This window comes from Vipera ursinii (genome assembly GCF_947247035.1).
Source record: "Vipera ursinii genome assembly, chromosome: 1".
Lineage (NCBI taxonomy): Eukaryota > Metazoa > Chordata > Lepidosauria > Squamata > Viperidae > Vipera > Vipera ursinii.
In genome coordinates, this window is record NC_139512.1 from 85,281,208 (window position 1) to 85,306,547 (window position 25,340).

The window sequence follows — 25,340 nt, forward strand, 5'->3', positions numbered from 1 at the left end:
TGTATTGTTTCATCTTTCTGTCTATATTTAGTCATGCTTATTCGCTAGGTTTAAATAATGTCAAGTTTCTTGTTCCCTATTTAACACTAACAAAAGTAACTAAACTCTGGCTGACACAGAATGAAGTACTAATATTCTTAGCTGCGCCTACAGGTCAAGCCACTGAAAGGAAGCCAGACTTCTAATGTTACGAGAATAAAAGAACATTAGTGAGCTTCAAATGTAATACTGGAAAACAATGACAAAAATTAATCCTGTACCTAATTTCTTTATTGATGGCATCCAATTGCTCCTGAAGCATCATGGCTAAGGTCTGGGCATCTGCCTGTCCACTAGGTGACAAGAGATCAACTGAGCTGAATATAGTTTCTCTGTCCTCTTCACCATCTGAGATATCAGCATCACTCTCAAAGGCTTGTGCAACATTTGCCAACACACTTGCTTGTTGTGCACGTTCCCAATCTTGCTCATTAAGAGTCTGAACCTATTTAAAATACATGATTTCAGCTGTAAGTTTAAATATCTCTTCCATTTAAAAAAATATAAAGTCTGTATAACTTCACTTACATGCTGCAGAAATCAATCACAACAGTAGTATTTAGAATGCGGTAAAAGCAAAAGAAACATTAGATTATATTCACAGGACATACTTTATGATTAGAAACTAAGAAATTAAGTATATAAATACAACATTACAAAATAACAATAAACAAGACTTATTTAAAAACTTCTGTATATGTAGTTTTTAAAAACAGAAAAACAATCTATACAGACTAATAGCGAAGGATTCTAGAGAATCTTTAACTGAAAATGAATCATGTACCAGTGGAAACTGTCCTTTTGGTTAGTTCCGTTAAGAAATACTTAGTGCGTCAACCATTGCCCCAATCCTGTTTTTTTCTCCTTTATCAGGCAGAATTCATAGACAAACACAAGCTTTAATTTATAACCCAGGCTTGTAAAGAAGGAACAAAACAGGATTAGATAATTTACTCAATAAACCACACATACAACTTGGTCTTGATAAACCAGGATCCATTAGAATCCCAGTGTATATGATATACAGCATACAGGCTGGATCCAGATTTCCCCAATCAAAATTTCACTTAAGAGCAATAGAAGCAGGGGACATTTTTAATTCATCCAATGCTTTCTATGACACTTGAAAATGGGCTGGTCTTCAAAAAACAATGTGGGAGGTGCTGTGGAATGTGCAAGTATCAACCCTTTTCTATCATCTAGCTGCAGGAGTCAAGGCTGGATCTGACTCCACAAAGGGAAATAGTTTTAAGTTATGAAATAGTAAGTCTAGATCCAGCCTCTATGCAAATGCTTTGTGATGCAGTGGTGAAGCTGCTGGATTAGTACCTAGGACAGGGGTAGGCAACCTTGGCTCTTTTATGACTCATGGACTTCAACTCCCAGAATTCCTGAGCCAGCTGGCTCAGGAAATCTGGGAGTTGAAGTCCACGAGTCATAAAAGAGCCAAGGTTGCCTACCTCGACCTAGGAGATCAGATTCAAGTCTATCCAGAGTCATCGAAGCTCACTGGGTGATTTTGGGCCAATCACTATGTGTCTCAGCCCAACTTACACAAATGGGCTGTTCTTGTAGAATCAGGGGTGTCAAACTCAATTTCATTGAGGGCCGCATCAGCATTGCGGTTGCCCTCAGAGGGCCGGGTGGGTGTGGCCAGGGTGGGTGTGGCCTACTGGGTGGGCGTGGCTAGAGTGCATATGGTCTACTGCAGAGGTCTTCAAACTCGGCCCTTTTATGACTCATGGACTTCAACTCCCAGAATTTCTCAGCCAGGCATGCTGGCTGATGAATTCTGGGAGTTGAAGTCCATGAGTCATAAAAGGGCCGAGTTTGAAGACCCCTGGTCTACTGGGTGGGCATGGCCAGCCCTACATCGTTCGCATCAAGGGTGCCTATGGGGGCCTGGGCAGGAGTGGGACAGATCTGGGGGTCTCTGGCAGGAGGAGGGTCTCTGGGCCAGGGCCAAGGCAGCAGGGGCCATTCCCTCACTCTTTCCAGGATGGCTTCGCGGGCCGCATGAACCCACTTCGCGGGCCGGATCCGGCCCCCGGGCCTTGTGTTTGACATGTCTGTAGAATAAAAGTAGGGGAAAGTGCTGTGTAAGCCGCCTTGAGCTCCTGGAGAAAAGGCAGGATATAAATGAAAGCATCAAAACAGCAGATGGAGGAGAACCATCGTACATTAACATATCTCTGATTCTAGTTTCCCAGTAAGCAATGTTGAAATCAACTGTCTTATCTGTTTAATGCTACAAAGTGCCAATCAAACATTTAAAACCAGCTGCCCAACTTTGGGAGCTGGGTGCAGTAATCTATGATAAATTATCAAGCAAACATTCCACCCAAATCTTACTTCTGTAGGTGGGTTGAGGGAAGATTAATTTTGCATACTTAGTACAAATCATTTTGAGTTATTCAAGTATTGTCAGTAATGAATAGCCTTATTATTGATGTATGAATATAAATGTACACATGCACTGAAGTCGGCACAAATTTCCCTTTGTTAAGGTTATATTTTGCAATTCATATTCTTATCTGCCTCATGCATCAAGACTTGCACATAACAGCTGCTTCAAATGCATGTTTTAAATGCAGAACCTGAGATACATAGTACTTAATCATGTAGCAGGACAAGCTACATGGAATGTTGTTTACTTTAAAATAAAATAAAATAAAATAAAATAAAATAAAATAAAATAAAATAAAGAAGTTTTAGGGCAAAAAGTCCTCCCCAATATAAAACAATAAAAGCAACAATGGCACAGCCCAAACCAACTATACATTAAGATATTAGTACAGTTTTAGACCAGATAAAAAGCGAGCAAATCTTTGAAGACTTATATCAATAAACTGAATCAGTTTTGTCTAATGGTTAATGGAATAGACTGGGAGCAGGGAAACCTAGTTCTGCTTTAGGCAAAGAAACCAGCTTGGTGATCCTGAGCCAGTCACTTTCTCTCAGCCCTAAGAAGATAAACAATAGCAAAAAATAACTTCTGAAAACATGTAGTCGATAGGGATCGAGAGTGACTTGAAGGGAAACTAATAAATAGGCATTTTTAAAATGGTGCACTAGCTTAAGCTATTTTAAAAATTATTTGCTTAAATTCCAACTTACCCTTGAAGGCTCATCTCGCAGAGCTGCTAAACGTCCTTTCTGTGGACGTCTTAGAACTGAGGTGCTGTAGGAATCTGTCTGATTGTCTGCTATAACTGAAGGTGCCAGTGGATATCTAAAATCTGGTACACTACCTAAATGTGGCCTACTGAAATTAAAACAGAGGCAGATTTAGCATTAATAATTACTCTCGTAAAGGTTTCAGTTAGTTGTTGACAATGAAATGGATTAATTTAGCACATCTTGAACGCAGAACTATTTTCACTAATAATTATACCTATGATGAAGAGCAGGGCCTCTGATCCTCAACTGGTCATTTTCAGCCCTTATTGCTTCAACGTTTACTACCAACTGATCCTGTGGGGAAAAAAGATTATTCACATAGCTTAACGTTACAGGTGCATACTTTTCCGAACATATCCTAATAGTTTAGATAATTCTAAATTTTAAATTTGAATGTCTTTTGAATAAAAATTAAAACATATTGTGTTATCACCCAAATACTCTTTATTCTTTCATTATTGCTAGTATAGCTGTAAATAATCTACTGGTTTATCAAACACAGGATTTGGAAAAAAGATTAGTGAAGCAAAACAGTTAAGATCCACAATCAGCTATAGTTTTGATAACATTTTTTTTAAAAAAACGTACAATAATAAAAAATAAAAAATCCACAAATTGTGCAGAAGGACTATTATCTTTGGGCTACTACATTATACTTCGCATGAAACCTTTAAAATTATGGAAAGTGAAATATTATTGCTAGTGCAGAAATTACTGCAACAAAAAAGGCATAATATTTTAAAACCTCACAAAAGTAAGAGTCTCATTTTTATTTTTTTCATTACAACTTAAGACAACATTTTTATTTTCATCTAATACCTTTTCATTTTGAAGCTCCTCCACTTGTTTCTTGGTACTTTCAATTTCACGAAGAAGGGAATTCTGGATATTAAATTTAATACAAAAGTTAGTTATTACAAAGAGCTGATAAGATTTGGGTCTGCATTTTTTAAAGAATGCCTTTTTACTATTTTACTTTTATGATTATAACATACTTAATTCTGCCACTCATTCTAGTTGATATACACACTCTTTGCACTGATTCTGCTAAACACGGTCCTATGCTTTATACTTATTTAAAAGTGATATAGATATTTATTTCTTGATCTCCAGATGCTAAGTTTCAGGATAGGAGGTTGCATAATAATTAATTCAGTGCATTCTATAAGTAGATATAATTGCTTTTTGTTGTCAATGAAGGAGAGATTGTCATAATAGATTGTCATCACTTATATTTATTAAGCTGGGGAGATAGGTAGGTAGGTAGGTAGATAGATAGAACTTTATATGTTTATAGTTTTTATAAATATGTTTTATCAATTTATCAAGCATCTACTACACTTGAAGTAATATTCATTCATATTTAAACTTACTTTATCTTCCAGAGCTGCCATTCTTTCTTTAAGGTGAAGCTGAAGTCTCTCATTAGATTCAGATAAAAGTTTATCAACTGTATCAGATAAACGTTTATTATGTTCTTCATTCATCTTTTCTCTTTGACGAGCCTAAATAAGAGGAATAGGAGGAAAGGTCGGTAAAAAATAAATAAGAAGAATGAGCACCACTATCTTTTGCATATTTAATGTATAAACTCTGTCAACCCTGGATTTTTATCATTTACTAATAGGATTTATCTTTGTCTTTCCAAACATGATAGCTCATAAATTTTATATCATGACATCTAAATTAACTCTTTTGAAAAGCCACATGAAGATTGGTGGAAATGATGGGCATTTGTTCATATAGTCACTAGATGCCAATCCTGACTCAACTGAAAAGAGTTTTGTGATTTTAACATTAATATTTAATTATAGGCAGCTAATTCTGTTCCAACTTACCCTTTAGTGCTACCTAATTTGTTTTTTACCGGTATTACATGTATACTCCTAAACAAGTTTTACCCATCTTATTTCAACTTCATGTAGATTAGTAAAATATGCTTTCCTCTGCCAACCTGAAATTCATCATTTTTTTTATGCCAGAGAAAAGAGACACAATGTCCTCACTGTAATGACATACCCTTAATAGTTCTTGATTTTTCTCTTCTAGCTGTGTTTCCATTTGTCTCAATCGTTCTTCAATGTTTCCATGTCTTTCTTCAGCCTGCCATTTTAAATAATACTGGTAATTAAAATCTAAGAATGCATCAGAAGAAAAATATTAGCAAACAAGCATATCATGCTGTATGAGACTGCTATTTTTGTTCACACACTGCAAGATGTTCAAGATATATTACTGCCAAGGCTGGATGAATTCATGCATCAAATGAGCAATTTATTTTCTCACCCCATAACATCTTGCTATGATGACTGAAGCAACAGGAAGTCTTGACAAAAGAGATACCTTTGCATTATGCATCTCAGAAAAAAAATCTCTATTATCTTCCCCACATTCATTTTAATGTGTGAAGTTTTTTAAAAACAAAAACAAAAACAAAAACAAGCAGTAGCAAGCAGAAATAAGGACTTAAGTCCTTTGTGTAAATTCTACCTTCCTAGACTGGGAAGTATATTCGAACAGATTAACATCTTTAGTTGCAGAATTCCGAGAAGGTAAACAGTCAAACTACAAAAATAAGGAATAGAATGGTAGCAAGAAAAAAATGAAATGAAATGACATCAAGAATTTACTTTTAAATATTGGGTACAAAATTGCTGGAGTACTTAATTTATCCTATTAAGAACTGGAAAAAGAATTTATGTCAGTATTCAAATCAGGCACAAAAGGCTATTTTAACATCTTCAAAGCAATTAAAAACAATGAACTGCTATATCAAAGAATTAGAAAGCAAGATAAGCATAGAGACTGGATCAGGCAATTTTAATTACCTGATTTAAAAATGAATTGTAAATACAAGAAAATCCAAATGATCAAGAACCAACTATTTCTACTAAATATATATCATAACCCCTAGCCTACCTTAGTAAGTGCAGCAACTCTCTGAGCCAATTCAGCCTCTACTTCTGGCAGAGTTTCAGCTTTTCTCAGAGTTTGCTGCAATTTTTGTTCAGCCAGTTCCAATCGTTCTTGTAACTGCCTATTCTTGTCTTCGCTCTAGAAGCAAAAATAAAGTTGCTTGTAGCAACAGCTGCAGACATACTGTGTGACATTTCATTAGCAAAAGAAACTTGTGAGCAAATTGAGGTGGGAAATCATACAGAGCAGGTCCTTTGCAATCACTGAAATTATATGCAACACAACACTCAAAAGTACGGTAGGTTTGTTATTAAAAATATTTGATTTCTCATTTAGTAGGGAATAAAAACTAAAATTCCACAACAAATTAAAGTTTCCTTTAATATATTTTTTCCAGATATATTACTAATTACCTAAAAAACTTAAAGAGTAACTGTTACATATAAAATGTGGCACAAAAATACTTCCTTTGGTATCTCCCTATACACATATTAAAATTTGTGGTAAGTCTCTGGAACTAATTTGGATGGATTTGAGGGTATCACAACAAGGATATAGGGCTTATTTTAGAAGGGATTTCTTTCTACTATACATTCTCAGGGTACAAAAGTTATCACGTAGGCCACAGTGTACACTAAATATCCAGTATTAGCTATAAACTGAATTTTTGAACTGACTATAACTCTTCTGAGGTAAATAATTTAAAATATTTACAAAACACATGATATGGTATCCCAGGTCATATTCATTCACTAATATTTTTGGTTCACAGTGAATATGTTTGGAATTTTAAGAAAATAAGCAGTCCCCTGTTGGATCAGACCCCTGGCCCATCTAATTCAGCAGTCTGTTGTCACAGCGCCCAACAACTGCACAAAGAAGCTTACCGTACTTGTCTCCTAACAAATGGCTTTCGGAAGCTGTCACACTACCATCCAGGCTATAGCTACTGATCCCCATGATTTCCATGAATTGGTCCAACTGCTAATCTTGTAAGCCGCCCTGAGTCTTTGGACAAGGGCGGGATATAAATGGAATTTTTTTTAAAAAAACCTTTTTTTAAAGCTAATCAAGCTGGTAACCAGCACATCTCATCATGGTGAATTCCAAAGTTGAATTACACATTGTGTAAAAAACCTCCTGTCTGCCCTAATTGAATACTGGGATTCAATTTTATTGGGTAAAACTGAACTTTTGCAAAAGTGCTATGGATGCCACTGCAAAATATTTAAATTCCTGTTCATGAAAATGATGATGCTTTATCTCCTTCATCCCAAAACCATCTACGATTGTGACAGCACTGCAACTGATGCAAGCAACCAACTTTTTTTTTCCTCTCTCAAGCTTAGGACGCCTGCAAATTCCATTCTGAAAAACCCAAGAAATAGCCATTCCCTGAAGATCTCCACAGAAAGAAGCATTTTTGTTGAGGGAAAAATATAAAATTATGGAAAGGATGCAACCTCCTTATAGCTACAAAACCTGAGACAATCTGCACTTTTTCTGGGTTTTCAGATTTAAAATCTTCCCCTTTCCTTTCCACAGGGCATTTCATTCATAATTTTATTTTTTTTTAAAAAGATGGTTAACAAATTTGCATAAATTTTATCCATGTCAAATTAGCTTGAATTATTAGATACCCCTGTCCCAATCCCAAACTTTTAGTATTAATTTATAGAAACCTTAAAGTATTATTTAAATAATAAGTTTACCTGTCGATGCAATGAATCTTTGTTAGCAATTTCATTTTCAAGTTTATCATTAAGATCGTGCACAGATGTAGCTTCACGTTGTGCAGCGAGGTAGCGTTTTTCAAGAGTTGTAATTCTTTCTTCCATATCTTCCTTCTGAGCCATTGCCTAAATTAACATTGTCAGAAAATTACGGAAATAGATATATATTCTCCCTCCATTATGTTTAACAGGTTGTCTTAAAACAAAATTTAATAGCTTTTATTATAGCAAACCAAGGGAATGATCCCAAACCGAGTGCTTACATCAGACCACAAGATATGCTTTAACTCATGGGGAAAACAAATATACAGAAAAGTGAATATAATTGATTAATTTAAATCATATTAAAAAGTGATTTATTCTTACCTCTCGTACGTCTCTTTGCAACTTAGTGTTCATTTCCTCAGATTTGATTAGATCTTTTCTAGCAGTATCAAGATCTTCTTCCAGTTCTGCTACTCTATTAGAAAGGGCAGTAATTCTTTCTTTCATTTGTGACTGTTCTTGAGTTTGCTTTTCTATGATATCTTGAAGTTCTATTACTTTAGCAAGATCTTCATCATGATTTAAAGAGCCAATGGAAGATCTCTAATCAGAGGAGGAAAAGGCCACTGTTAAGTTAAAAAAAACCTTTAACACCATGAAAGCATAAATATGTGCCATATAATTTTTTATACTAAACCAGAGGTCCCCAATCTTTCTGGCTTGGCGGCCTGGCACAAGGGGGGGAGGGGAGATGATTCTATGCGAGTGGCAGAGCTCCATTTGCACAAACACAAGCTCCTGCCACTCACAGCTCCACTCATGCAAGCGGTGAGCGCTTGTGAAGCTCCACTCAAGAGTAGAGCTGCATGTGCCCACGCACTCGTATGCTACACACGTGCGTAGATCCGCTCCGGTGAGCAACGGGCACTTGCGAAGCTCTGCTCGTGTGAGGGGAGCTGTGCACACAAGTGGAACTACACATGCATGCATCCGTGCAAGCTACACTGCTTGCACGGCCCGGTTCCAAACTGGCCTTCTGTTAGTGACCCACAGCCCAGGGGCTAGGGACCCCTGTACTAAACCACTGATTCAAATGAGAACAAAAGAACTAATAGCTTGTTCTTACTACTTTTCAGGATTTTTTTCACTGTGGACTTCTGGTCCTCAGAAATTCAAGAACCAGTTCAAAACAATTTTTTGCCTGAAAATGTTATTTCTCTTATTACTTGAACATCCCCTACAAAAGAATGGTACAGTTAGCCCTCGACTTACAATACTTTATTTAGTGACCATGCAAAGCTACAACAGCACTGGAAAAAGTGACTTATGACTGTTTTTCAGAGTTACAAACTTCAGAATCCCCATGATCATGTGATCAAAATGCAGATACTTGGCAAGTGGTTCATGTTTATGACTATTACTGTGTCCCGAGATCATGTGATCACCTTTTGCAACCTTGTGGCAAGCAAAGTCAATGGGGAAGCCAGATTCACTTAACAACCAGGTTACAAATTTATCAGCTGCAGTGATTCACTTAACAACTGTGGCAAGAAAGGTCATAAAATGGGGCAAAACTCACTTAACAAATGTTTCACTTAACAACAAAAATTTGAGGCTCAGTTGGCAAGTTGAGTCAAGTGTATATGGATCAAATGATCAAGAAAATAACACATTAAAATAGCTTACTTGCTCTTTTTTTCACTGGAATGATTTGGAGAAATAAGTGAGATTGCTGTATCATAAACAAATTTTGTCCTCTCAGAAACTGAATGAAAAGGCAAATGAAAAGATGCTTTAAACATACCTTCCCATTAGTGCTAGGTATATTCTCCTGATCATGATTAATATCAGGCATTCCATCAGCTTGTGTTCTTTTTTGATTGTTTTGTTCTTTCAAAATCATTAACTGGAATAAAAAAAAAAATAAAATATATTAATTGACCTGCTATATTTCAAATAGAAAAAGGAACATTTAGCAAATATTATTTGCAGTGATAATATTCACAAAATATATTCATGTATGGATAACAGTGATAGATATATTAATGCCCTTGATTTTAAAGAATTATGACCAATTCTTATAATCTATTTAGAAGATATTTATCAAGTAACAAGCCTGCATTTAAAACATAATACCAAAAAAATTTCTAACAATAAATCAGCAATTGTTTTATATTTAACGAGTAAAGAAGATTGGTCAACTGATTTTTAAGGTAAGCTACAACATTTTAGGTATCTGCTAGTGAAAACTCATTCCTTGATATTCCTGTGCATTATCCTCCCTTGATAACTACATGTGGTTCCAACTGTACTGCAATTGCAATTTTAATTCCATAAACAAGTTAAATCTGTTTTATTTCACTCGTCACCTGACTGAGGTATATCTACCTTGAAATTTGATTTTCCAGCAAGGTATTAATTTTACCCATGAAATCTCTCTCACGCACTCCCCCAAAACCCCCAGATTTGGACCCACCCATTTCAGCTACGTTATATCACTAGCCAAATTTCTCAATGCCAAAGAAATTGCCAAACAGCCCCTGGTTACAAGAAAGATTTTCCTTCTCTTGATAGGTCCTATGTAAACCTGACATTTTTCAGAACCAGTAGTCTGACTTAGTTTTTTGGAAATAACTTACCTCTTTATGTGTAGTACCTAGTTCTTCCTCCAACAAGCTACATCGTTCAAGTGCTACTCGTAATCTTTCTCTTACCTAGGAGATTAAAGTTAAAATATAAACACCAAACAATTCAGCTAGTATTAGATGCTGAAATATTCAGTAACTAACAATAATAAACTTGTATCAATAATGTTGGTGAATGGGGATAAATCTTAAAAATACAAATTATTAATTCCTATGACTGAAACCATCAAGTGATTAAGCAAATCTAATAATGCCATTATGCATTTCCTATTGCTTTTGCTTCCAGTCCCTAATCATCTTTGTTAGTCTTCTCTGTACTTTCTAGTCTCAACATCTTTTTTACACTTTGTTGACCAAAACTGGATGCAGTATTCCAAGTGTGGCCTTACAAAGGCATTACAAAGTAGTATTAACACTTCATGTGATCTTGATTCTATCCTTCTATTAATGCAGCCTAACACTGTGTTGACTTTTTTGGCAGCTGCAGCACACTGCTGGCTCAGATGTAAGTGATTGTCCACTAGGACTCTGAGATCCCTCTGTTACTATTATTGAGCAAGGTACCACCTATAACACAGGTATGCAACCCACGGCTCCAGAGCCGCATGCGGCTCTTTCAGCCGTCTCCTGCGGCTCCCAGTCCTCTGCCATGTGCAGTCCAAAAAAAAAAGTGGGACTAAAAAAGTTCAACCAATCAATTCAAATATGCAGGGTAGGTGCATATCTCGCCTTGGCTCCACTCTTCAGTCAAACCCTGTTCTGCTCATGCGGGCATGTATGTGCATGCGCACACATTTTTTGCGGCTGCCAGTTTTTCCTTTTGTGAGGGAACCGGTTCCGAGTGGCTCTTTCACTGTTTCAGGTTGCTGACCCCTGACCTATACTGTACCTGTGCATTTGGTTTTTCTTGCCTAAAGTTAGAACCTTACTTTTTTCACCATTGAATTTCATTTTATTAGATAGCGCCCAGTGTTCAAGTCTGTCCAGATCCTTCTGTATTTTAAGCCTATCTTCTGGAGTGTTTGGCTATTCCTGCCAGCTTGGTGTCATCTGCAAATTTGATGAGTTCCCCAGTTATCCCCTCATCCAAATCATTGATGAAGATGTTCAAGAGCTCTGGGGCCAGAACAGAGCCCTAGGGCACCCCATTATGCACTTCCCTCCATGTAGATGCAGTTCCATTGAGGATCATACCCTGAGTAAGGCCGGTCAGCCAGCTACAAATCCATCTAGTGGTGATGCTGTCTAACCCACATTTTTCTATCTTATCAAGAAGTAGGTTGTGGTCTACTTTATCAAATGCCTTTCTGAAGTCCAAGTAAATTATATCCACAGCATTCCTCTGGTCCCCTAATTTTGTCACCTGGCCAAAGAATGCAATAAGATTTATCTGGCATAATCTGTTTTTGACAAACCCATGTTGGCTTTTGGTAATGACTTTGTTTGCCTCTGGGGGTTCGTTGATGCGTTGCCTGGTTATCTTTTTCAGAATCTTCCCAGGTATTGAGGTTAGGCTGATAGGTCTGTAGTTTCCTGGATCCATTTTTTTTTTCTTTTTTGAAGATGGGAACTACATCAGCTCTTTTCCAGTCCTCTGGCAGTTCCCCAGTGCTCCAGGATCTTTGAAAGATATAGTTCAGTGGTTCTAAGATCACATCTTTCTTCAGAACCTTGGGGTGTAATCCATCTGGTCCTGGTGATCTGAACTCGTCTAGGATGGATAGGTGCTTACCATTTTCTTGCCTATCTTAACTTGTGTTTCTAATCTGTTTTTATAGTACTGTTTTAGATAGGTTGGACTGTTTTTTTCCCCTTTGTGTAAAGACAGATGCAAAAAACAAGTTAAATAGTTCTGCTCTCTCTCTGTTGCTTGTCACGTTCTTGCCACTTTCTCCCACTAATGGACCAATCATTTTTTTAATGTTTTTCTTGTTTTTTTACATGTTAAAAGCGGCTTTTTTGTTATTTTTGACTGTTGTTGCAAGCCTTAGTTTATTTTGAGCCTTAGCTTTCCTCACCTCATCTTTGCAGGCTCGGACTATTTGCTGATATTTTGCCTTAGTTATGTGCCCCTCTTTCCACTTTTTATACTTGTCCTTTTTGTCTTTCAATTTATCAGAGTTCTTGATGCAGCCACACTAGTTTCTTTTGACAGCTGTTATTTTTTCTTCGTTGGTATTGGGCTAGACTGGGCTTTTATAATCTCACTTTTCAAAATTTCCCAAGCTTCTTGAGTTGCTTTCCCCTTGAGGATTCTCATTCATGGAATCCTTCCTAAGCTCTCTCCAAGTTTATTGAAATTAGCTGTCTTAAAGTCCAAGACTCTAGTTTGACTATGTTCCATTTTTGTGCTTGCATTATGTTGAATTCCAATATTGCATGATCACTCCCACCCAAGGTTCCTGTGGTTTCAACACCTTCTATCATTTCATCTCTGTTAGTGAGAATTAAGTCCAATATGGCTGATCCGCTAGTTCCCTTCTCTACTTTTTGGGAGACAAGTTGTCTGCTAGGTTTGTCGGGAAAGGCAAAATGTTTCTGAAACAGAAAGGCAGAATGGGGCAGACAATCGGGTTTCCTTTCAGACTAGTCATATGACCAATAATTATGGAAATGACTATGAAGTATTACGAACTGTAGTCCATCCATGGAGGTGCTGGACTACCCCCCCCCCCCAAACTTCATAAGTTAAATGAATTGTCAGGAGCAGAAATTTAAATTAATGCCAATACTGCTATAGTAGTTGTGATTTATGTCATGTACCAGAGCTGAGGCAACAGTAATAATAAGCTTTGCCTGAATAAAGATGGAAAGGCAATATTTATTTTTGCTTTACTTTATGATTTAGACCAGGGGTCCCCATGGACCAGTATCGGGCCGTGGCATGCCAGCAACCGGTCCACACAAACAAGCAAAGCCCCATCTGCGAGATGCAGGCAGCGCACAAAACCATGCACCCTCCAGTCCGTGGAAAAACCTCTCTCCAAGGCACCGGTCCCTGGTGCCCAAAATGTTGGGAACCTCTGATTTAGACCAACTTACCACAGTCATTCTGAACTATGGTCTGTTGATGTACAAACACCAATAGATGTTTAGTCTATATTCTCAATTTTTTTTAAAAAAAACCAGATTTCTCTTAAATAAAAAAATGAAAGAACTATTTTTATACTAATAAATTAATAGTTACTGTATGTTTTTAACATTTATATTGGGAGTTATTGTACGTTGCCCAGAATTTTCTTGGAACTGGGCAGCCTTAATGAATCACATAAAATAAATGAATGAATGAATGAATGAATGAATAAGAAAAAACATCAGTAAACATTTACCTTTTCATCAAGGGCTTTGTGATGTTCAAATAGAGACTTTAGTGCTTTGAGAACTTCAACTTCACTAGAAACACCAGCTGGTGATTGAGCTTGTCTTTTTACTACAGTCATTCTTAAAGATCTTTCATGCCGGGAGACGAGGCATTCCAAATGTTCTAGTAGTAACTGAAAATCAAATGCAATTATATGAGAAAAAAGCAAGATAAATTGAACTGAAGAAGATGATATTCAAACATATTTCATTACCAGTGAGACAGAAGTATCATTTTGTTTCTGCTTCTCTGTAAAGATATGCAAGTTATATCCAGGTATTATATATTATCATTTTTGAAGCTGAACATAACGTGCAGAAATGCACTTCCATAATGTACACAGCAATCTACTCATTATTCAAAACTATGAAAAACTAAGCTTTCTTTTCTCCCCTCTATTTTTTAAAAACAATATCATCTTAGTCTAGCCCTTAATTCTTATTAATTGGTACCTAAAGACTAAGTACACAAAAAATATTCATCTAACACTGAACCAAAGTAATGCAAAGAAAAAAATAACAATATAACTATGTTTATCTTCTTGAGCTATATAATGGAGAACATGTTAAATGTTTCTGATTTAATCAGGTAGTACATGACTTATGACCAGTCCCTTAGCAACTGTTCCAAGTTCTGACAGACCACAAGCATGGGATTTATGACAGTTTTGAAGTTCTGATGTCCATCCCACACAGTATGTGATCACATTTTGGACTCTCAGCAACTGCCTGTATTTATGCCATTTGTGGAGGGATGCGGTGGCTCAGTGGGTTAGGACGCTGAGCTTGTCGATCAGAAGGTCGGCAGTTTGGCGGGTCGAATCCTGAGTGCTGCGTAGCAGAGTGAGCGCCTGTTACTCGTCCCAGCTTCTGCCAACCTAGCAGTTCGAAAGCATGTAAAAATGCAAGTAGAAAAATAGGGACCACTACGGTGGGAAGGTAACAGCGTTCCGTGCGCCTTTGGCGTCTAGTCATGCCAGCCACATGACCACGGAGACGTCCTCAGACAAGCGCTGGCTCTTCGGCTTTGAAACGGAGATGAGCACCGGCCCCTAGAGTCGGAAACGACTAGCACGCATGTGCGGGGGAACCTTTACCTTTACGCCATTTGTAGCACCCCACATCTGTGATTTATAATGTTTTTGCCAGAAACCAGTGTTTACTTCTGATTTCTGACAAAAACCACCCCATAGCAAAAGAGGTCTGTTTAACAATCATGACATTCAGTTAATGACTGTGGCATCTGCTTAATAACTGCAGCATTTGCTTAAAGATCACAAAAAGGTCATAAAATTGGGTCTGTCATGGGGCAACCCACTTTATGACCATCACTACTTATGACCGAAATTGTGGGTGCACTCATGGATGTAAAACAAGAGCTACCTGTAAGTTACCTTAAAACTAGGAACAATATAAGTGTAATAGTATAAGCATTAGTTTTATAGACTTAGAGATGTCCATATCATCTACATTTTTTAATGCTCTATAGAACAGGGGTCTTCAAACTTGCCCTTTTATGACTTGTGGACTTCAACTCCCAGAATTCCTCAGCCAGGCACACTGGCTGAGGAATTCTGGGAGTTGAAGTCCACAAGTCATAAAAGGGCCAAGTCTGAAGACAACTGCTATAGAACATATAAATATAGCAGGCATTTCTCCATGTCATAATAATCCTTACAAAAGAACTTCGTTGCATCACTTTAATGTGAATGATATTGGGGAGATTTTAAAGCTTAAATTACTACAAAACTAATTACACAAACACACTGAAACTTTGTTAGGGAAACATATAATCATGCACACTTCTACATTCTCATTGTTTTAATTTGAAGTAGCTTGTTCACCTACACTCTTTTAAAAGTAGGCCATTTCAAAAGAAGGAAAGAGTGCTATTTAAATATGTTATAAACTCTAAACTATTTATACCATCTTGAACACTTTTCTTTCAAAAATATATATCTAACTTTAATCCCTTTAAAGAAGTAGAAATTGTTCAGAAAAGATTTATCAGCAAATTTTGTACTTGACAGATTTCAGGTTTCACAAGAGTGCATGTAAATCATGGATTGCTAATACTTGCTTTGAATGATTTTGCATTCATTAAATAGTGATGCATGTAATGAAGTGTAAGTTCATGACAGCCAGTTGAGTTTGCCTTTCTGATATACATATGGTGTAATAAAAGCCTGGATTAATAGGTTAAGCTAATGACTGAAAGGATTAGCTTTTAGTCTCTTCAGAAAACTCAGTTAAAGGATCCCGGAGGGACTATGTGTTAATGATCCACAGTCAGAAAGTTAACAGTTTTGGTGTATGAAAAGCATATTTAATAACAAGAGAACAAATTATCCTACAGTATTATTATGCAAGATAAAATATAGTCTTGATACATGAAATGTTTTTCTTACCAGTGGAAATAGTCATTTTTGAAATTAAGGCAGATAAATAAAATTAATAATTTTATTCACTTATGGGGGAAAAAACACAAAATTACATGGAAGATTCCATTTCAAGAAAAATTCCTAGCACAAAATAGAAACAAATGATACCAGAAGATGAACTGACTCTTGTATTGTTTCTTTCTGCTTTCAATTCTGCAATTTCTTCTTCCCTTTCAAGGAGTTGCTCTCTGCATACATTGAGCTCTTTAGTAAGTGCTGCAAACTCCTGAAAATATAAGCAAATCATTATGAACATTTACAGTGATATGCATTATATACAGCACATAAATTATAGGCTATATATAACTTTGACTGAAGTTATACTAAAACCAAATACCATGCAGGGTATCTTAATATCACTTCTAGCAATCATGATTATTCTTTATAGAGCAATACTCAACACTAGCCATTCTATTTCATCCAAAGCCTTCTATTTCCAATGTTGGATGTTCTGCATTAATGTCAAGAAAACAGCATAGTTCTGTTTATGTTATTACCTGGAGACTATCTCAACTCAAGGGCATGGTTTTTTTTAAAGAATAGTAATGCTAATATTAAATCCACACCTTATTTTAAGTATGTAAACTGGATTCTATTATATGAAGTTGGATCATTCTGGCATACACAAATATTATAATTATATGTTATATGTTCTATCTCTTCTATAAGACTTAGCTACGTTTTCTGGTTTAGAACAGAGTATGACTTCTGACAAAGAAATAGTGCCAGAAATTACATAGTTTGTATCAACATCTTCTCACACAAATTCAGGAAGAAACGGGAACTGGATGTCAATGAGAAAAATTTCTCCTAAAAAAAAAAATCAGCGATTGGCCCCAATTCATACAATGACCTATTGTAGCCAGGATAAAATAAATTTGATGATAAATGCACCAAGGCAGAACTAATAATCCATTTGTGGCAATAGTTGGCAAAACTAAGCCTGATATCGCTTATAAGAGATTCTCCATAAAATATTACATGCTTTTAGATGCTTTTAAACTTTAAGAACAAAAACAGCTTCGGAGAAACAAGGCTCTTAAATAGTTTTCTACAAGGTTGGAGTAAAATTAATTTATCAATTACTTTTGAAATTAATCTATCTGGCTCAACAAATTCTAGTTTTGCATAAACTTCCACCAGCTAAGGAAGTAAGAACATTAACTAAAACATAATTCATATGATTGTCACAATACCACTTAAAGTACAACAGTATTGCATAACATACAATTTTTCTTCTACACAAAATGCATATTCAATCTACCCAAGCTACCACAATCCTCATAACAAAAATAAAAATGTATGTCCATTCTTAAGCAAAGGCATCTATAAACTTCACATTTATTATGTAATTTTACTCCCATGGTTATCATCAGAGTACTGTAACATATACATGCAAGTCCATTTACATATTGTGTTCAGTTTAAATTGAGATGTTTATCTTTGAAGTACTGTGACTGCAGAGATTTTTCTGTGAAATATAATTGCTATGCAAATAAATATGAAGAGATATGTAAATACAAGTATTTCCTAATAAAATGTATTTATGATGTAAAATGACATTCTTCTAAATATTTGCTAATAATGTATATGATGAGTGTGTGTGTGTGTGTGTGTGTGTGTGTGTAAAAAAAGTTAATTATAGCAATAAGTGAACCCAATATTTTTTAAGTTTCTCATTGCTGTAACTAACATTTATGAAATCTACATAAAACATATTTCATTGACTGATGGTTTTAACAAATAAATTTCAAATTACTGGGATTTCAGTAAGTTCCTCTAAAAAGCAGGAGTCCTTCAAGATAAATTATTTTCCTTTTCTTAAAATAATTTGTATTCAGAATTATATGTGAAAAGAATAAAAATCAATACAAACCACAAAAGAAAACTGCAAGAAAAAGAAAGAAAAAGGAGGGAGTGGGAAAAAGAAAGGAAAAAGAGAAAGAAAGCAAAAAAGTAACTTCCTCTGTCACCAGCAGGTAAAAACTATTTTAGTAGGTGATCACTATTTCTATACAAAACTTAAATCTCTCTTCACCTCACAGCTCATTTCTTAGGTAAAGAAAACAAAATCCAAATCCAGCATGAATCAGTATTGTCAGCAGAAGTCCAATTAGGACAACCAGATCTCTTTATTTAACTCTGGTCAAACAAGCCAATCTTAGAAAACTTCCCTGAGTCTTTAAAATTATTCTTTAACCCCAAAATTATTATTAACTTCAAAAAAAAGTTCCAGAGGTAATTTGATGATCATCTGTTTCAAAGCAAAATTCCTTCAGAACTTTAACAGATTTCTTTTCTATCAACGAGTAAAATTTGCCCTTTTGTTTGTCACTGCTAAGTATCGCTCCAAATCTTAGCACAGCTCTTTTGTACATCGGGGGGGGGGGGGGGGGGTGTTAGGGAATATCCAAATCAATTTCTGGGTTGAATATATCAGTTCACTTCCTTTGGGTCATCTATAAGGTTCGTGTGTTTTACATTTAAATTCTCCATCAAATTAATTTCATAGGCATTCATTATAGCTCATTTTTGTGTTACAATTTATTAGGACAAAATTTGTCAATTTTTATCAAACGTTTGATCTATTCTATCCAAAACCTTGGCTGAGAGGTATTCAAAAGTTTGCATTAAGGATTCTGTGCTCTGTTTTCTTTATCCTTTGGCTCCAGTTTCTAGCTTCAAGGTCTCATTATAAAAACAACATCAAAATCAAAGTAATTTTCCCCATTAGAAAATTATCTTCTAAATAATTCAAAACTGTAATTCCAAATCCCTCTGCCTCCTTAATCTGCTATCAACTTTCCAAAATCCACATACTAGGCACCATTTTGCTACATAGTCCAAACAATCATATACTTTTAAAACTATTTAAATCAAATTTACTCCATCATCTTTTAAGGAGGTGGAAACTCACTCATAGTAGTAAAATCTTGCCAGTTTGAAAGATTTTAAATCTCTCCAATATACAAAAAAATTAAAAAGAATCAAACATTTGTTAAAAATATAAGACGTGGTTGAACTGAAAGCCTGCTTTGCAAACATGAGCTTGATGTAAACCTGTCTCCAGCCACTCCACATATAAGCTGACTGTAAACGCAGTTTCTGTGGTCTACTCACAAGGACCAGGTATCTGGAGACACATGGATGATCTCAATGAATTCTCCTTTACTACAGAGAATTACACCAGTTTGGATCCTGTATCCAGTAACAATTTCCCTTACAAAAGCTGTCTTGCTAACCAGCAAATGCCAGCAAGACATCAGTTCACTATGACGCTCAAATGAAGTATCTGATCCAAATATTATCCCAAAAGCTTGATATACCGGTAAATTATTGGCATACTATACTACTTCTATGTGAATGAGTTTAAATAAACTTCCCACTGTCTGGTGACACCATATTGGAGACAATAATCTGTCTGAGAGTACTTATATTTACACCAGATGCACCAGTCTACAATTTGCAGATGCTTTACATATTTTTCTTCAGTTAAACTTCTAGCTTTACCCTTAGAGACAAAAATAAACACATCTCTTAAACTATTCTCAGAACACAGGAATATAACTTGTATATGTCTATATATCCATGTTTGAGTATTTTAGAAAGGGGTAGCAACTACTGTAATGCTATTAATAAGACTATTAAATATAGTTTGGATAACTCCAGAAAATATTATATATTCAAACAATCTTTCTAAAATTTTCCAGCCACACAGTTTATGTTCGATGTTTATATCGCTTTTTGGCATGCATTCTTACACTATCATAGTATTATGCCCAAAAATATTTCATTACAGTATTTTTAAAGACACTGGCACTTAAAGTACTCATCAATGTAATTCTTCTGGGATTGATTTTACTGTATTATTTTTTACCAGTTGCTTGTATGTTCTTTACTTTATGAACCATCTGTAGTCAGGTGAACTGAGCAAAATAATAAGCTATTAAGGGAAATCCAACAATGATGATTTAAACAATAACAATTATTTGCATTTCAGTTAATATAAAGACAGTCAGTCCCATCTCCTAATTCCAGAAAATCTGATATTGAAGTTTCTGATACATCTTAAGCAGTATAGGACAGAGATAATTTTGCTGAAGGTTCTTACTTTCCTCTTAATACATTGGACTATTATAGTTGTTCTCCAAAGCCTCTCCCTGAATGGCCAGAAATTGCCTACTACATTTCCCCTTTCTTCAACATAGACAAGCAAGACTTCATTAGTTTGCTTATGATATAATGAATATGCACCCATGTGCACACAAACACCCACACGGCACTGCTTGGTTTGTTTCATGACCTGAGTAAAGCAGGTGATGGTGAGGATCAAGAAGCTCACTCTTATCCCTCCATGTAAGACTCAATGTAAATTTTTCTTCCTTATGCCATGTAATCTTTCATGTCTAGGTATTATCCACAGTGTAGAATTGAAGAAACAAAATAGCCTTCTCTGTGGGTGCGCCTGCCCTCTGGAACCAGCTGCCCGCAGAGCTTAGGACCGCCCCCGACCTTCGTTCATTTCACTGGGACCTGAAGACCTGGCTCTTCGAGCTTTCCGGCCCAGGCTGAGAGTTTTTAATTGGGGTTTTTTATATTTTTTTCAGGGATTAAATTTAATCTTTTTAATTGTTTTTAATTTTTGTATCAATGTTTTAAGTACCCTGTAAACCGCCCTGAGTCCTTCGGGAAAGGGCGGTATATAAATTCAATAAAATAAATTAAATAAATAAATAAAAAGATTCATGGATATGTGAAAGGTTAGTTTTCTACTACTCCACTGACAGTCCTTCCAAACACCTGAGAATTTGATTAAGTTCGTGAATTCTGTCACATTGCCTGAGGAAAAGTCCCCACAATCACCAGAGCAAAATTTAAAAACATTTTATTGCTATGAAACTAAAATAGATTACAATTCCATGTTCACCTCTTTCTAAGAATACGGAAACAGGTGATTTAAAACTGTTTAGCTTCTTTCTGTTGCTGCTCCCTCCAGAAATTCAATCTCTAATCCTTATTTGGGAATGAAATACACTAATCTACTTACAGAATGTGTGGGAAAGGCAGGAAAACCTGCTTTAATACAGTTTAGAATACAAATATAATGAAGTTCATTATTAAGTGTTTTATGCAATGATTAATAATTCTGAACAAACAAAACAGATTGCTCTGGACAGCAGTTATTTATTATGATGGTTTTGCTTTTATCATGTTAATATCTTTAAAATACTTGACTATTTGACTAATGGGGAAAAAATAACCAACTGATCAACAGAAAGATACATGTATCTTTTTAACAGTCAGGGATAACTTTTAGAAATCCAATTACTGCCATTTTAAATTAGGGGAAAGCTTACAGCAAATAATAGTTCTTTTTTCCCTTTTTAAAACAGGGATTGGAGAATCAAACTTGTTATGGTACTGTATAACTTCATAATGAACCTATTGCCTTTATGGATTTTGTCCCCATCTGCAATAACGTGTAAAAGAAGTATATGGCAATAGCTTACATTTTAAGCAACTATAACTACTCAACTTTTTTTTTCTAATGCAACCCTATGTTTAATTTACCTAAAAAGAAAATTTAGCAGTATTTTATATGAAAATTGTCTTTGTGCATTTAAAGTTGGCAGTCGTAGTTTAATATTCTGTTATCCTTTTTTATCTGCAGCATTTGAGGAGAGAGAGGAAAAGCATTTCTCTGAATCACCTCTTTTTTAATGCATAATGCAAAGGATAAAAATATGTTTTAAAATAATTGAATAATCCAGTAATTCTAGTTCAACAAGTTTGTAACACGAGAAAAAGAACCTTTATTCAATAAATCTTAAAAGTATTAATTGCGTCTTACACCATTTTTATATTGTACACTTAGAAAATTAGAATTTTCAGTTTTGCTAACAGCTCACATTAAAAGATAAATGATATTAAAAATTAATGAAAATATTACTGAACAATGATAACTATCAGAATCTTAAGCGTAAGAACTAAATTTTTATTTTGACAAATGGTATGCATACTGATGAACATTATTATATTGTCACTTTGAAAATGATTTTGCACAGAGAAAAGGGTAGAAAGAAATTTTTGTGAGGTACCACTGTTTACGTTTTACTATTCTTACATATCCTAATTAAAATAAAGAACATAAAAGAATAAAAGCCTACAAGAGTTATTTCTTGAATAAAAAAGAATGGAATGCTATTTCAAATCTATTTCTAATTTGGCTTTTTAGCAGTAGCAGAATCAAGAAACATATTTCACAACAAAAGCAACTAAGCTTTTCTGCGTACTTGGGTCATCATATTGGAATGCAAGCAGACAGAAATGGTAGACTTGACTTAAGAGGCTTTAAGAATTTACTGAAGTGTAAATGTGGTGAGAAGAGCTTTCTGTTACTTACATCATCAGAACATGTTTAACTAGAAATAAAGAAAATTAAACATTTAAGTGTTTTATGCCATCAATACAAAATGAACGTTAATATTTTAAATGTTTAATTTTCTTTTCTTCTGTTTAGTAACTAAAATTCACAGCAAAATCCAGAATTTTAAATCCAGCAACCTGGAAAACAAATCAGTTGCTAAAAATGTTTATACTATATTTTTAATTTTGCCTGTTTCTATTACACTCTGCTTTCAGTATTATACAACATAATATATTGTAAAGCAGAACATTTAATTAGACAAAACTACTGCCTATCTTATGTTACCACGAAGGAATTTTGAGAATACAATTTTATTATTTCAAGGTTTTTCCTTGCAAAATGCCTTCTACATTTCACAAACTAAATAACTATAATTCACCATGCAATTCCAACTACAACTTTTAATATCTTAATCAGTATTTGCATGTGTTTCTCATGGTGTATATTTTTTCCCAATGATCAATTAAATGTTGCAACATAAAGGCTACAATTTCAAATACTATATATCCAAATGCTAGTTTATTATTGCAAAATGTTTTAATATTAAAATATTAAGATATATCTACTAGTAGAACAATTGTATCTTCCTCCTTCTAACCATCTCCTGAAATGTGCTCTACACATCGGGGGGAATTCTCCAGACCTACATAAGCCTGATTTGTGGTGACTACCATAAGACAATATTCTTGGCAACAATATAGAAGGAGCTTGCCATTGCTTCATTCCTGAATGTTTTCAGACATCTTAGTCTAATATACACCCTTGTTATCCTTTGCTAGTTCTCTAGTCAAGAACCAAATAAGTTCAGGCCTGCTTAGCCTCTATAATTAGACAAGATCAGCAGGCGCTGCCATTTGGTGAGGAAAGTAGAAGTATGTACAATCAAGATGAATGGGTGAGAAGAACCAAATAAATCCTGCTACATATGTAAAAGGATTCAAATTTTATATAAGTAGCATAGTGTCACCAAGTTTTGAACTTCAATTCCTATCAGCCCTAGCTAGCATGCAAATGAAGTGATTGTATAAATTACAAGTAGTCCTCATTTAGCAACCACACTTGGAACCAGCACCACTATCATTAAGTGCAGTCGCCAGTAAGTGAGAAAACACATGACCACAACTATGTTTCCCTTTTCCCCACTTTCCCACCCTTTGGAAAATTAACTGAGGCACTGGGATAACAAACTTGAAAGTAAAAAAACTAATTAATTTCACAGCTTCCAGTTTTGTTTGTCTCCTAATTACTCCCCCACTCTTTGGAATGCACCCTCCCCTGTTATAATTAGCAGGAAAGGAATTAATGCTTGTATTTACATTGGAGAGGAAGGGATTACAAGAGAGTAAGCCAGCAAACAGCTTGGTCTATTCCGCACTGTGTGCCCACTTATTTTCTTGTAATCCCTTCCCATCAGATCTCTCTGTTCTGCACAGGGGGAAAAAGGAAAAAATAAAAGATCAGGCAAAGAACATGTGTACTGACTGTAATGGCAATCAAGTGACTGAGGGATGCTGTGAAGGATGTAAATGAGGGCACTATTCATTATTTTTTTCAGTCCCATCAAAACTGAATGGTTGCTGAATGAGGCAGTTGCTAAGCAAAAACTACCTGTATACTGAAAGCATATGACTGACACTATATTACAATTAAACTATTGTGTACCCCAAATACATCAGAATACATCAAACTATATATCACAAATATATTGAAATAATGTCTTATTCTACAACTACAACATTCCATGAGGAAAAACAGGATTTATCGCTATGAAAATATATACCAGATTTGTGTTAATATATCAAATTTTCATTCATTTGAAGCAAAAAGTATTTTACCATGTGCCATGAGATTTAATAAACTGTATGTACTCCAAGAATTACACCACACAAAATCAATTTAAGACTGCATAATTCTACACTGATTAAAAAAATCAGTCAACCAATATAAAGGTCAGAAAAATCTGATGTAGCATTTTTTAAAACACAGGTTAGATTTGTACTAAATTCAAATTTTTAACAAGTTGGAGTTTTAAGTGTTACAAGTTATTTAGAAACTAACAAATTTTCTGCATATTTTACTGAATTTTAAATATTCAGTTCATAATTCTAAAAACATAAGGCTCTAATTTAAGAATTTCAGGACGGCATCAAAGTATTTATATATAATACTAGTTTCATTTCCAACTGTCAATTAAAATAACTTAAATTATTTAAAATTTAAACATCTGAGTATTCTACTCTCATTAGGTATTATGTTTATAAGTTCATATGATTTTTTATTCAGCCATACTTATTATCCCCTTCATGGATTACTGCCTTGTCGTGGCGAAGGGGCTTGCGTAATTCAATGAAGCTATGAGCTATGCCGTGCAGGGCTACCCAAGACGGACAGGTCATAGTCGAGAGTTCTGACAAAACGTGATCCACTGGAGAAGGAAATGGCAACCCACTCCAGTATCTTTGCCATGAAAACCCTATGGACAGTACCAAAAGGCAAAACGATATGACGCTGGAAGATGAGCCCCTCAGGTCGGAAGGCGTCCAATATGCTACTGGGGAAGAGCAGAGGGCTAGTACTAGTAGCGCCAGAAAGAATGAAGCGACTGGGCCAAAGC

The 25,340-nt window shown here is 35.3% G+C and overlaps 1 protein-coding gene across 5 annotated transcripts in view; it reads right to left on the bottom strand.

Moving 5' to 3' along the window:
- The window catches only part of PPFIA1 (PTPRF interacting protein alpha 1), a 92,528-nt gene that overhangs the window by 29,141 nt on the left and 38,047 nt on the right, over nucleotides 1-25,340 (bottom strand). For 3 of the 5 annotated variants that reach the window (XM_083355165.1, XM_083355164.1, XM_083355162.1), the window contains exons 3-15: nucleotides 16,424-16,525; nucleotides 13,828-13,992; nucleotides 10,493-10,567; nucleotides 9,658-9,759; nucleotides 8,235-8,456; nucleotides 7,848-7,994; nucleotides 6,139-6,273; nucleotides 5,239-5,322; nucleotides 4,593-4,724; nucleotides 4,039-4,101; nucleotides 3,434-3,513; nucleotides 3,157-3,304; nucleotides 261-484 (exon numbers count right to left, since the gene is read on the bottom strand). In XM_083355165.1, coding sequence (XP_083211291.1) covers nucleotides 261-484; nucleotides 3,157-3,304; nucleotides 3,434-3,513; nucleotides 4,039-4,101; nucleotides 4,593-4,724; nucleotides 5,239-5,322; nucleotides 6,139-6,273; nucleotides 7,848-7,994; nucleotides 8,235-8,456; nucleotides 9,658-9,759; nucleotides 10,493-10,567; nucleotides 13,828-13,992; nucleotides 16,424-16,525 — 1,679 coding nt within the window. Of the gene's footprint in view, nucleotides 1-260; nucleotides 485-3,156; nucleotides 3,305-3,433; nucleotides 3,514-4,038; nucleotides 4,102-4,592; nucleotides 4,725-5,238; nucleotides 5,323-5,709; nucleotides 5,785-6,138; nucleotides 6,274-7,847; nucleotides 7,995-8,234; nucleotides 8,457-9,657; nucleotides 9,760-10,492; nucleotides 10,568-13,827; nucleotides 13,993-16,407; nucleotides 16,526-25,340 lie in introns of those variants that run through there. The other 2 variants (XM_083355161.1, XM_083355163.1) reach the window with 2 other exon arrangements.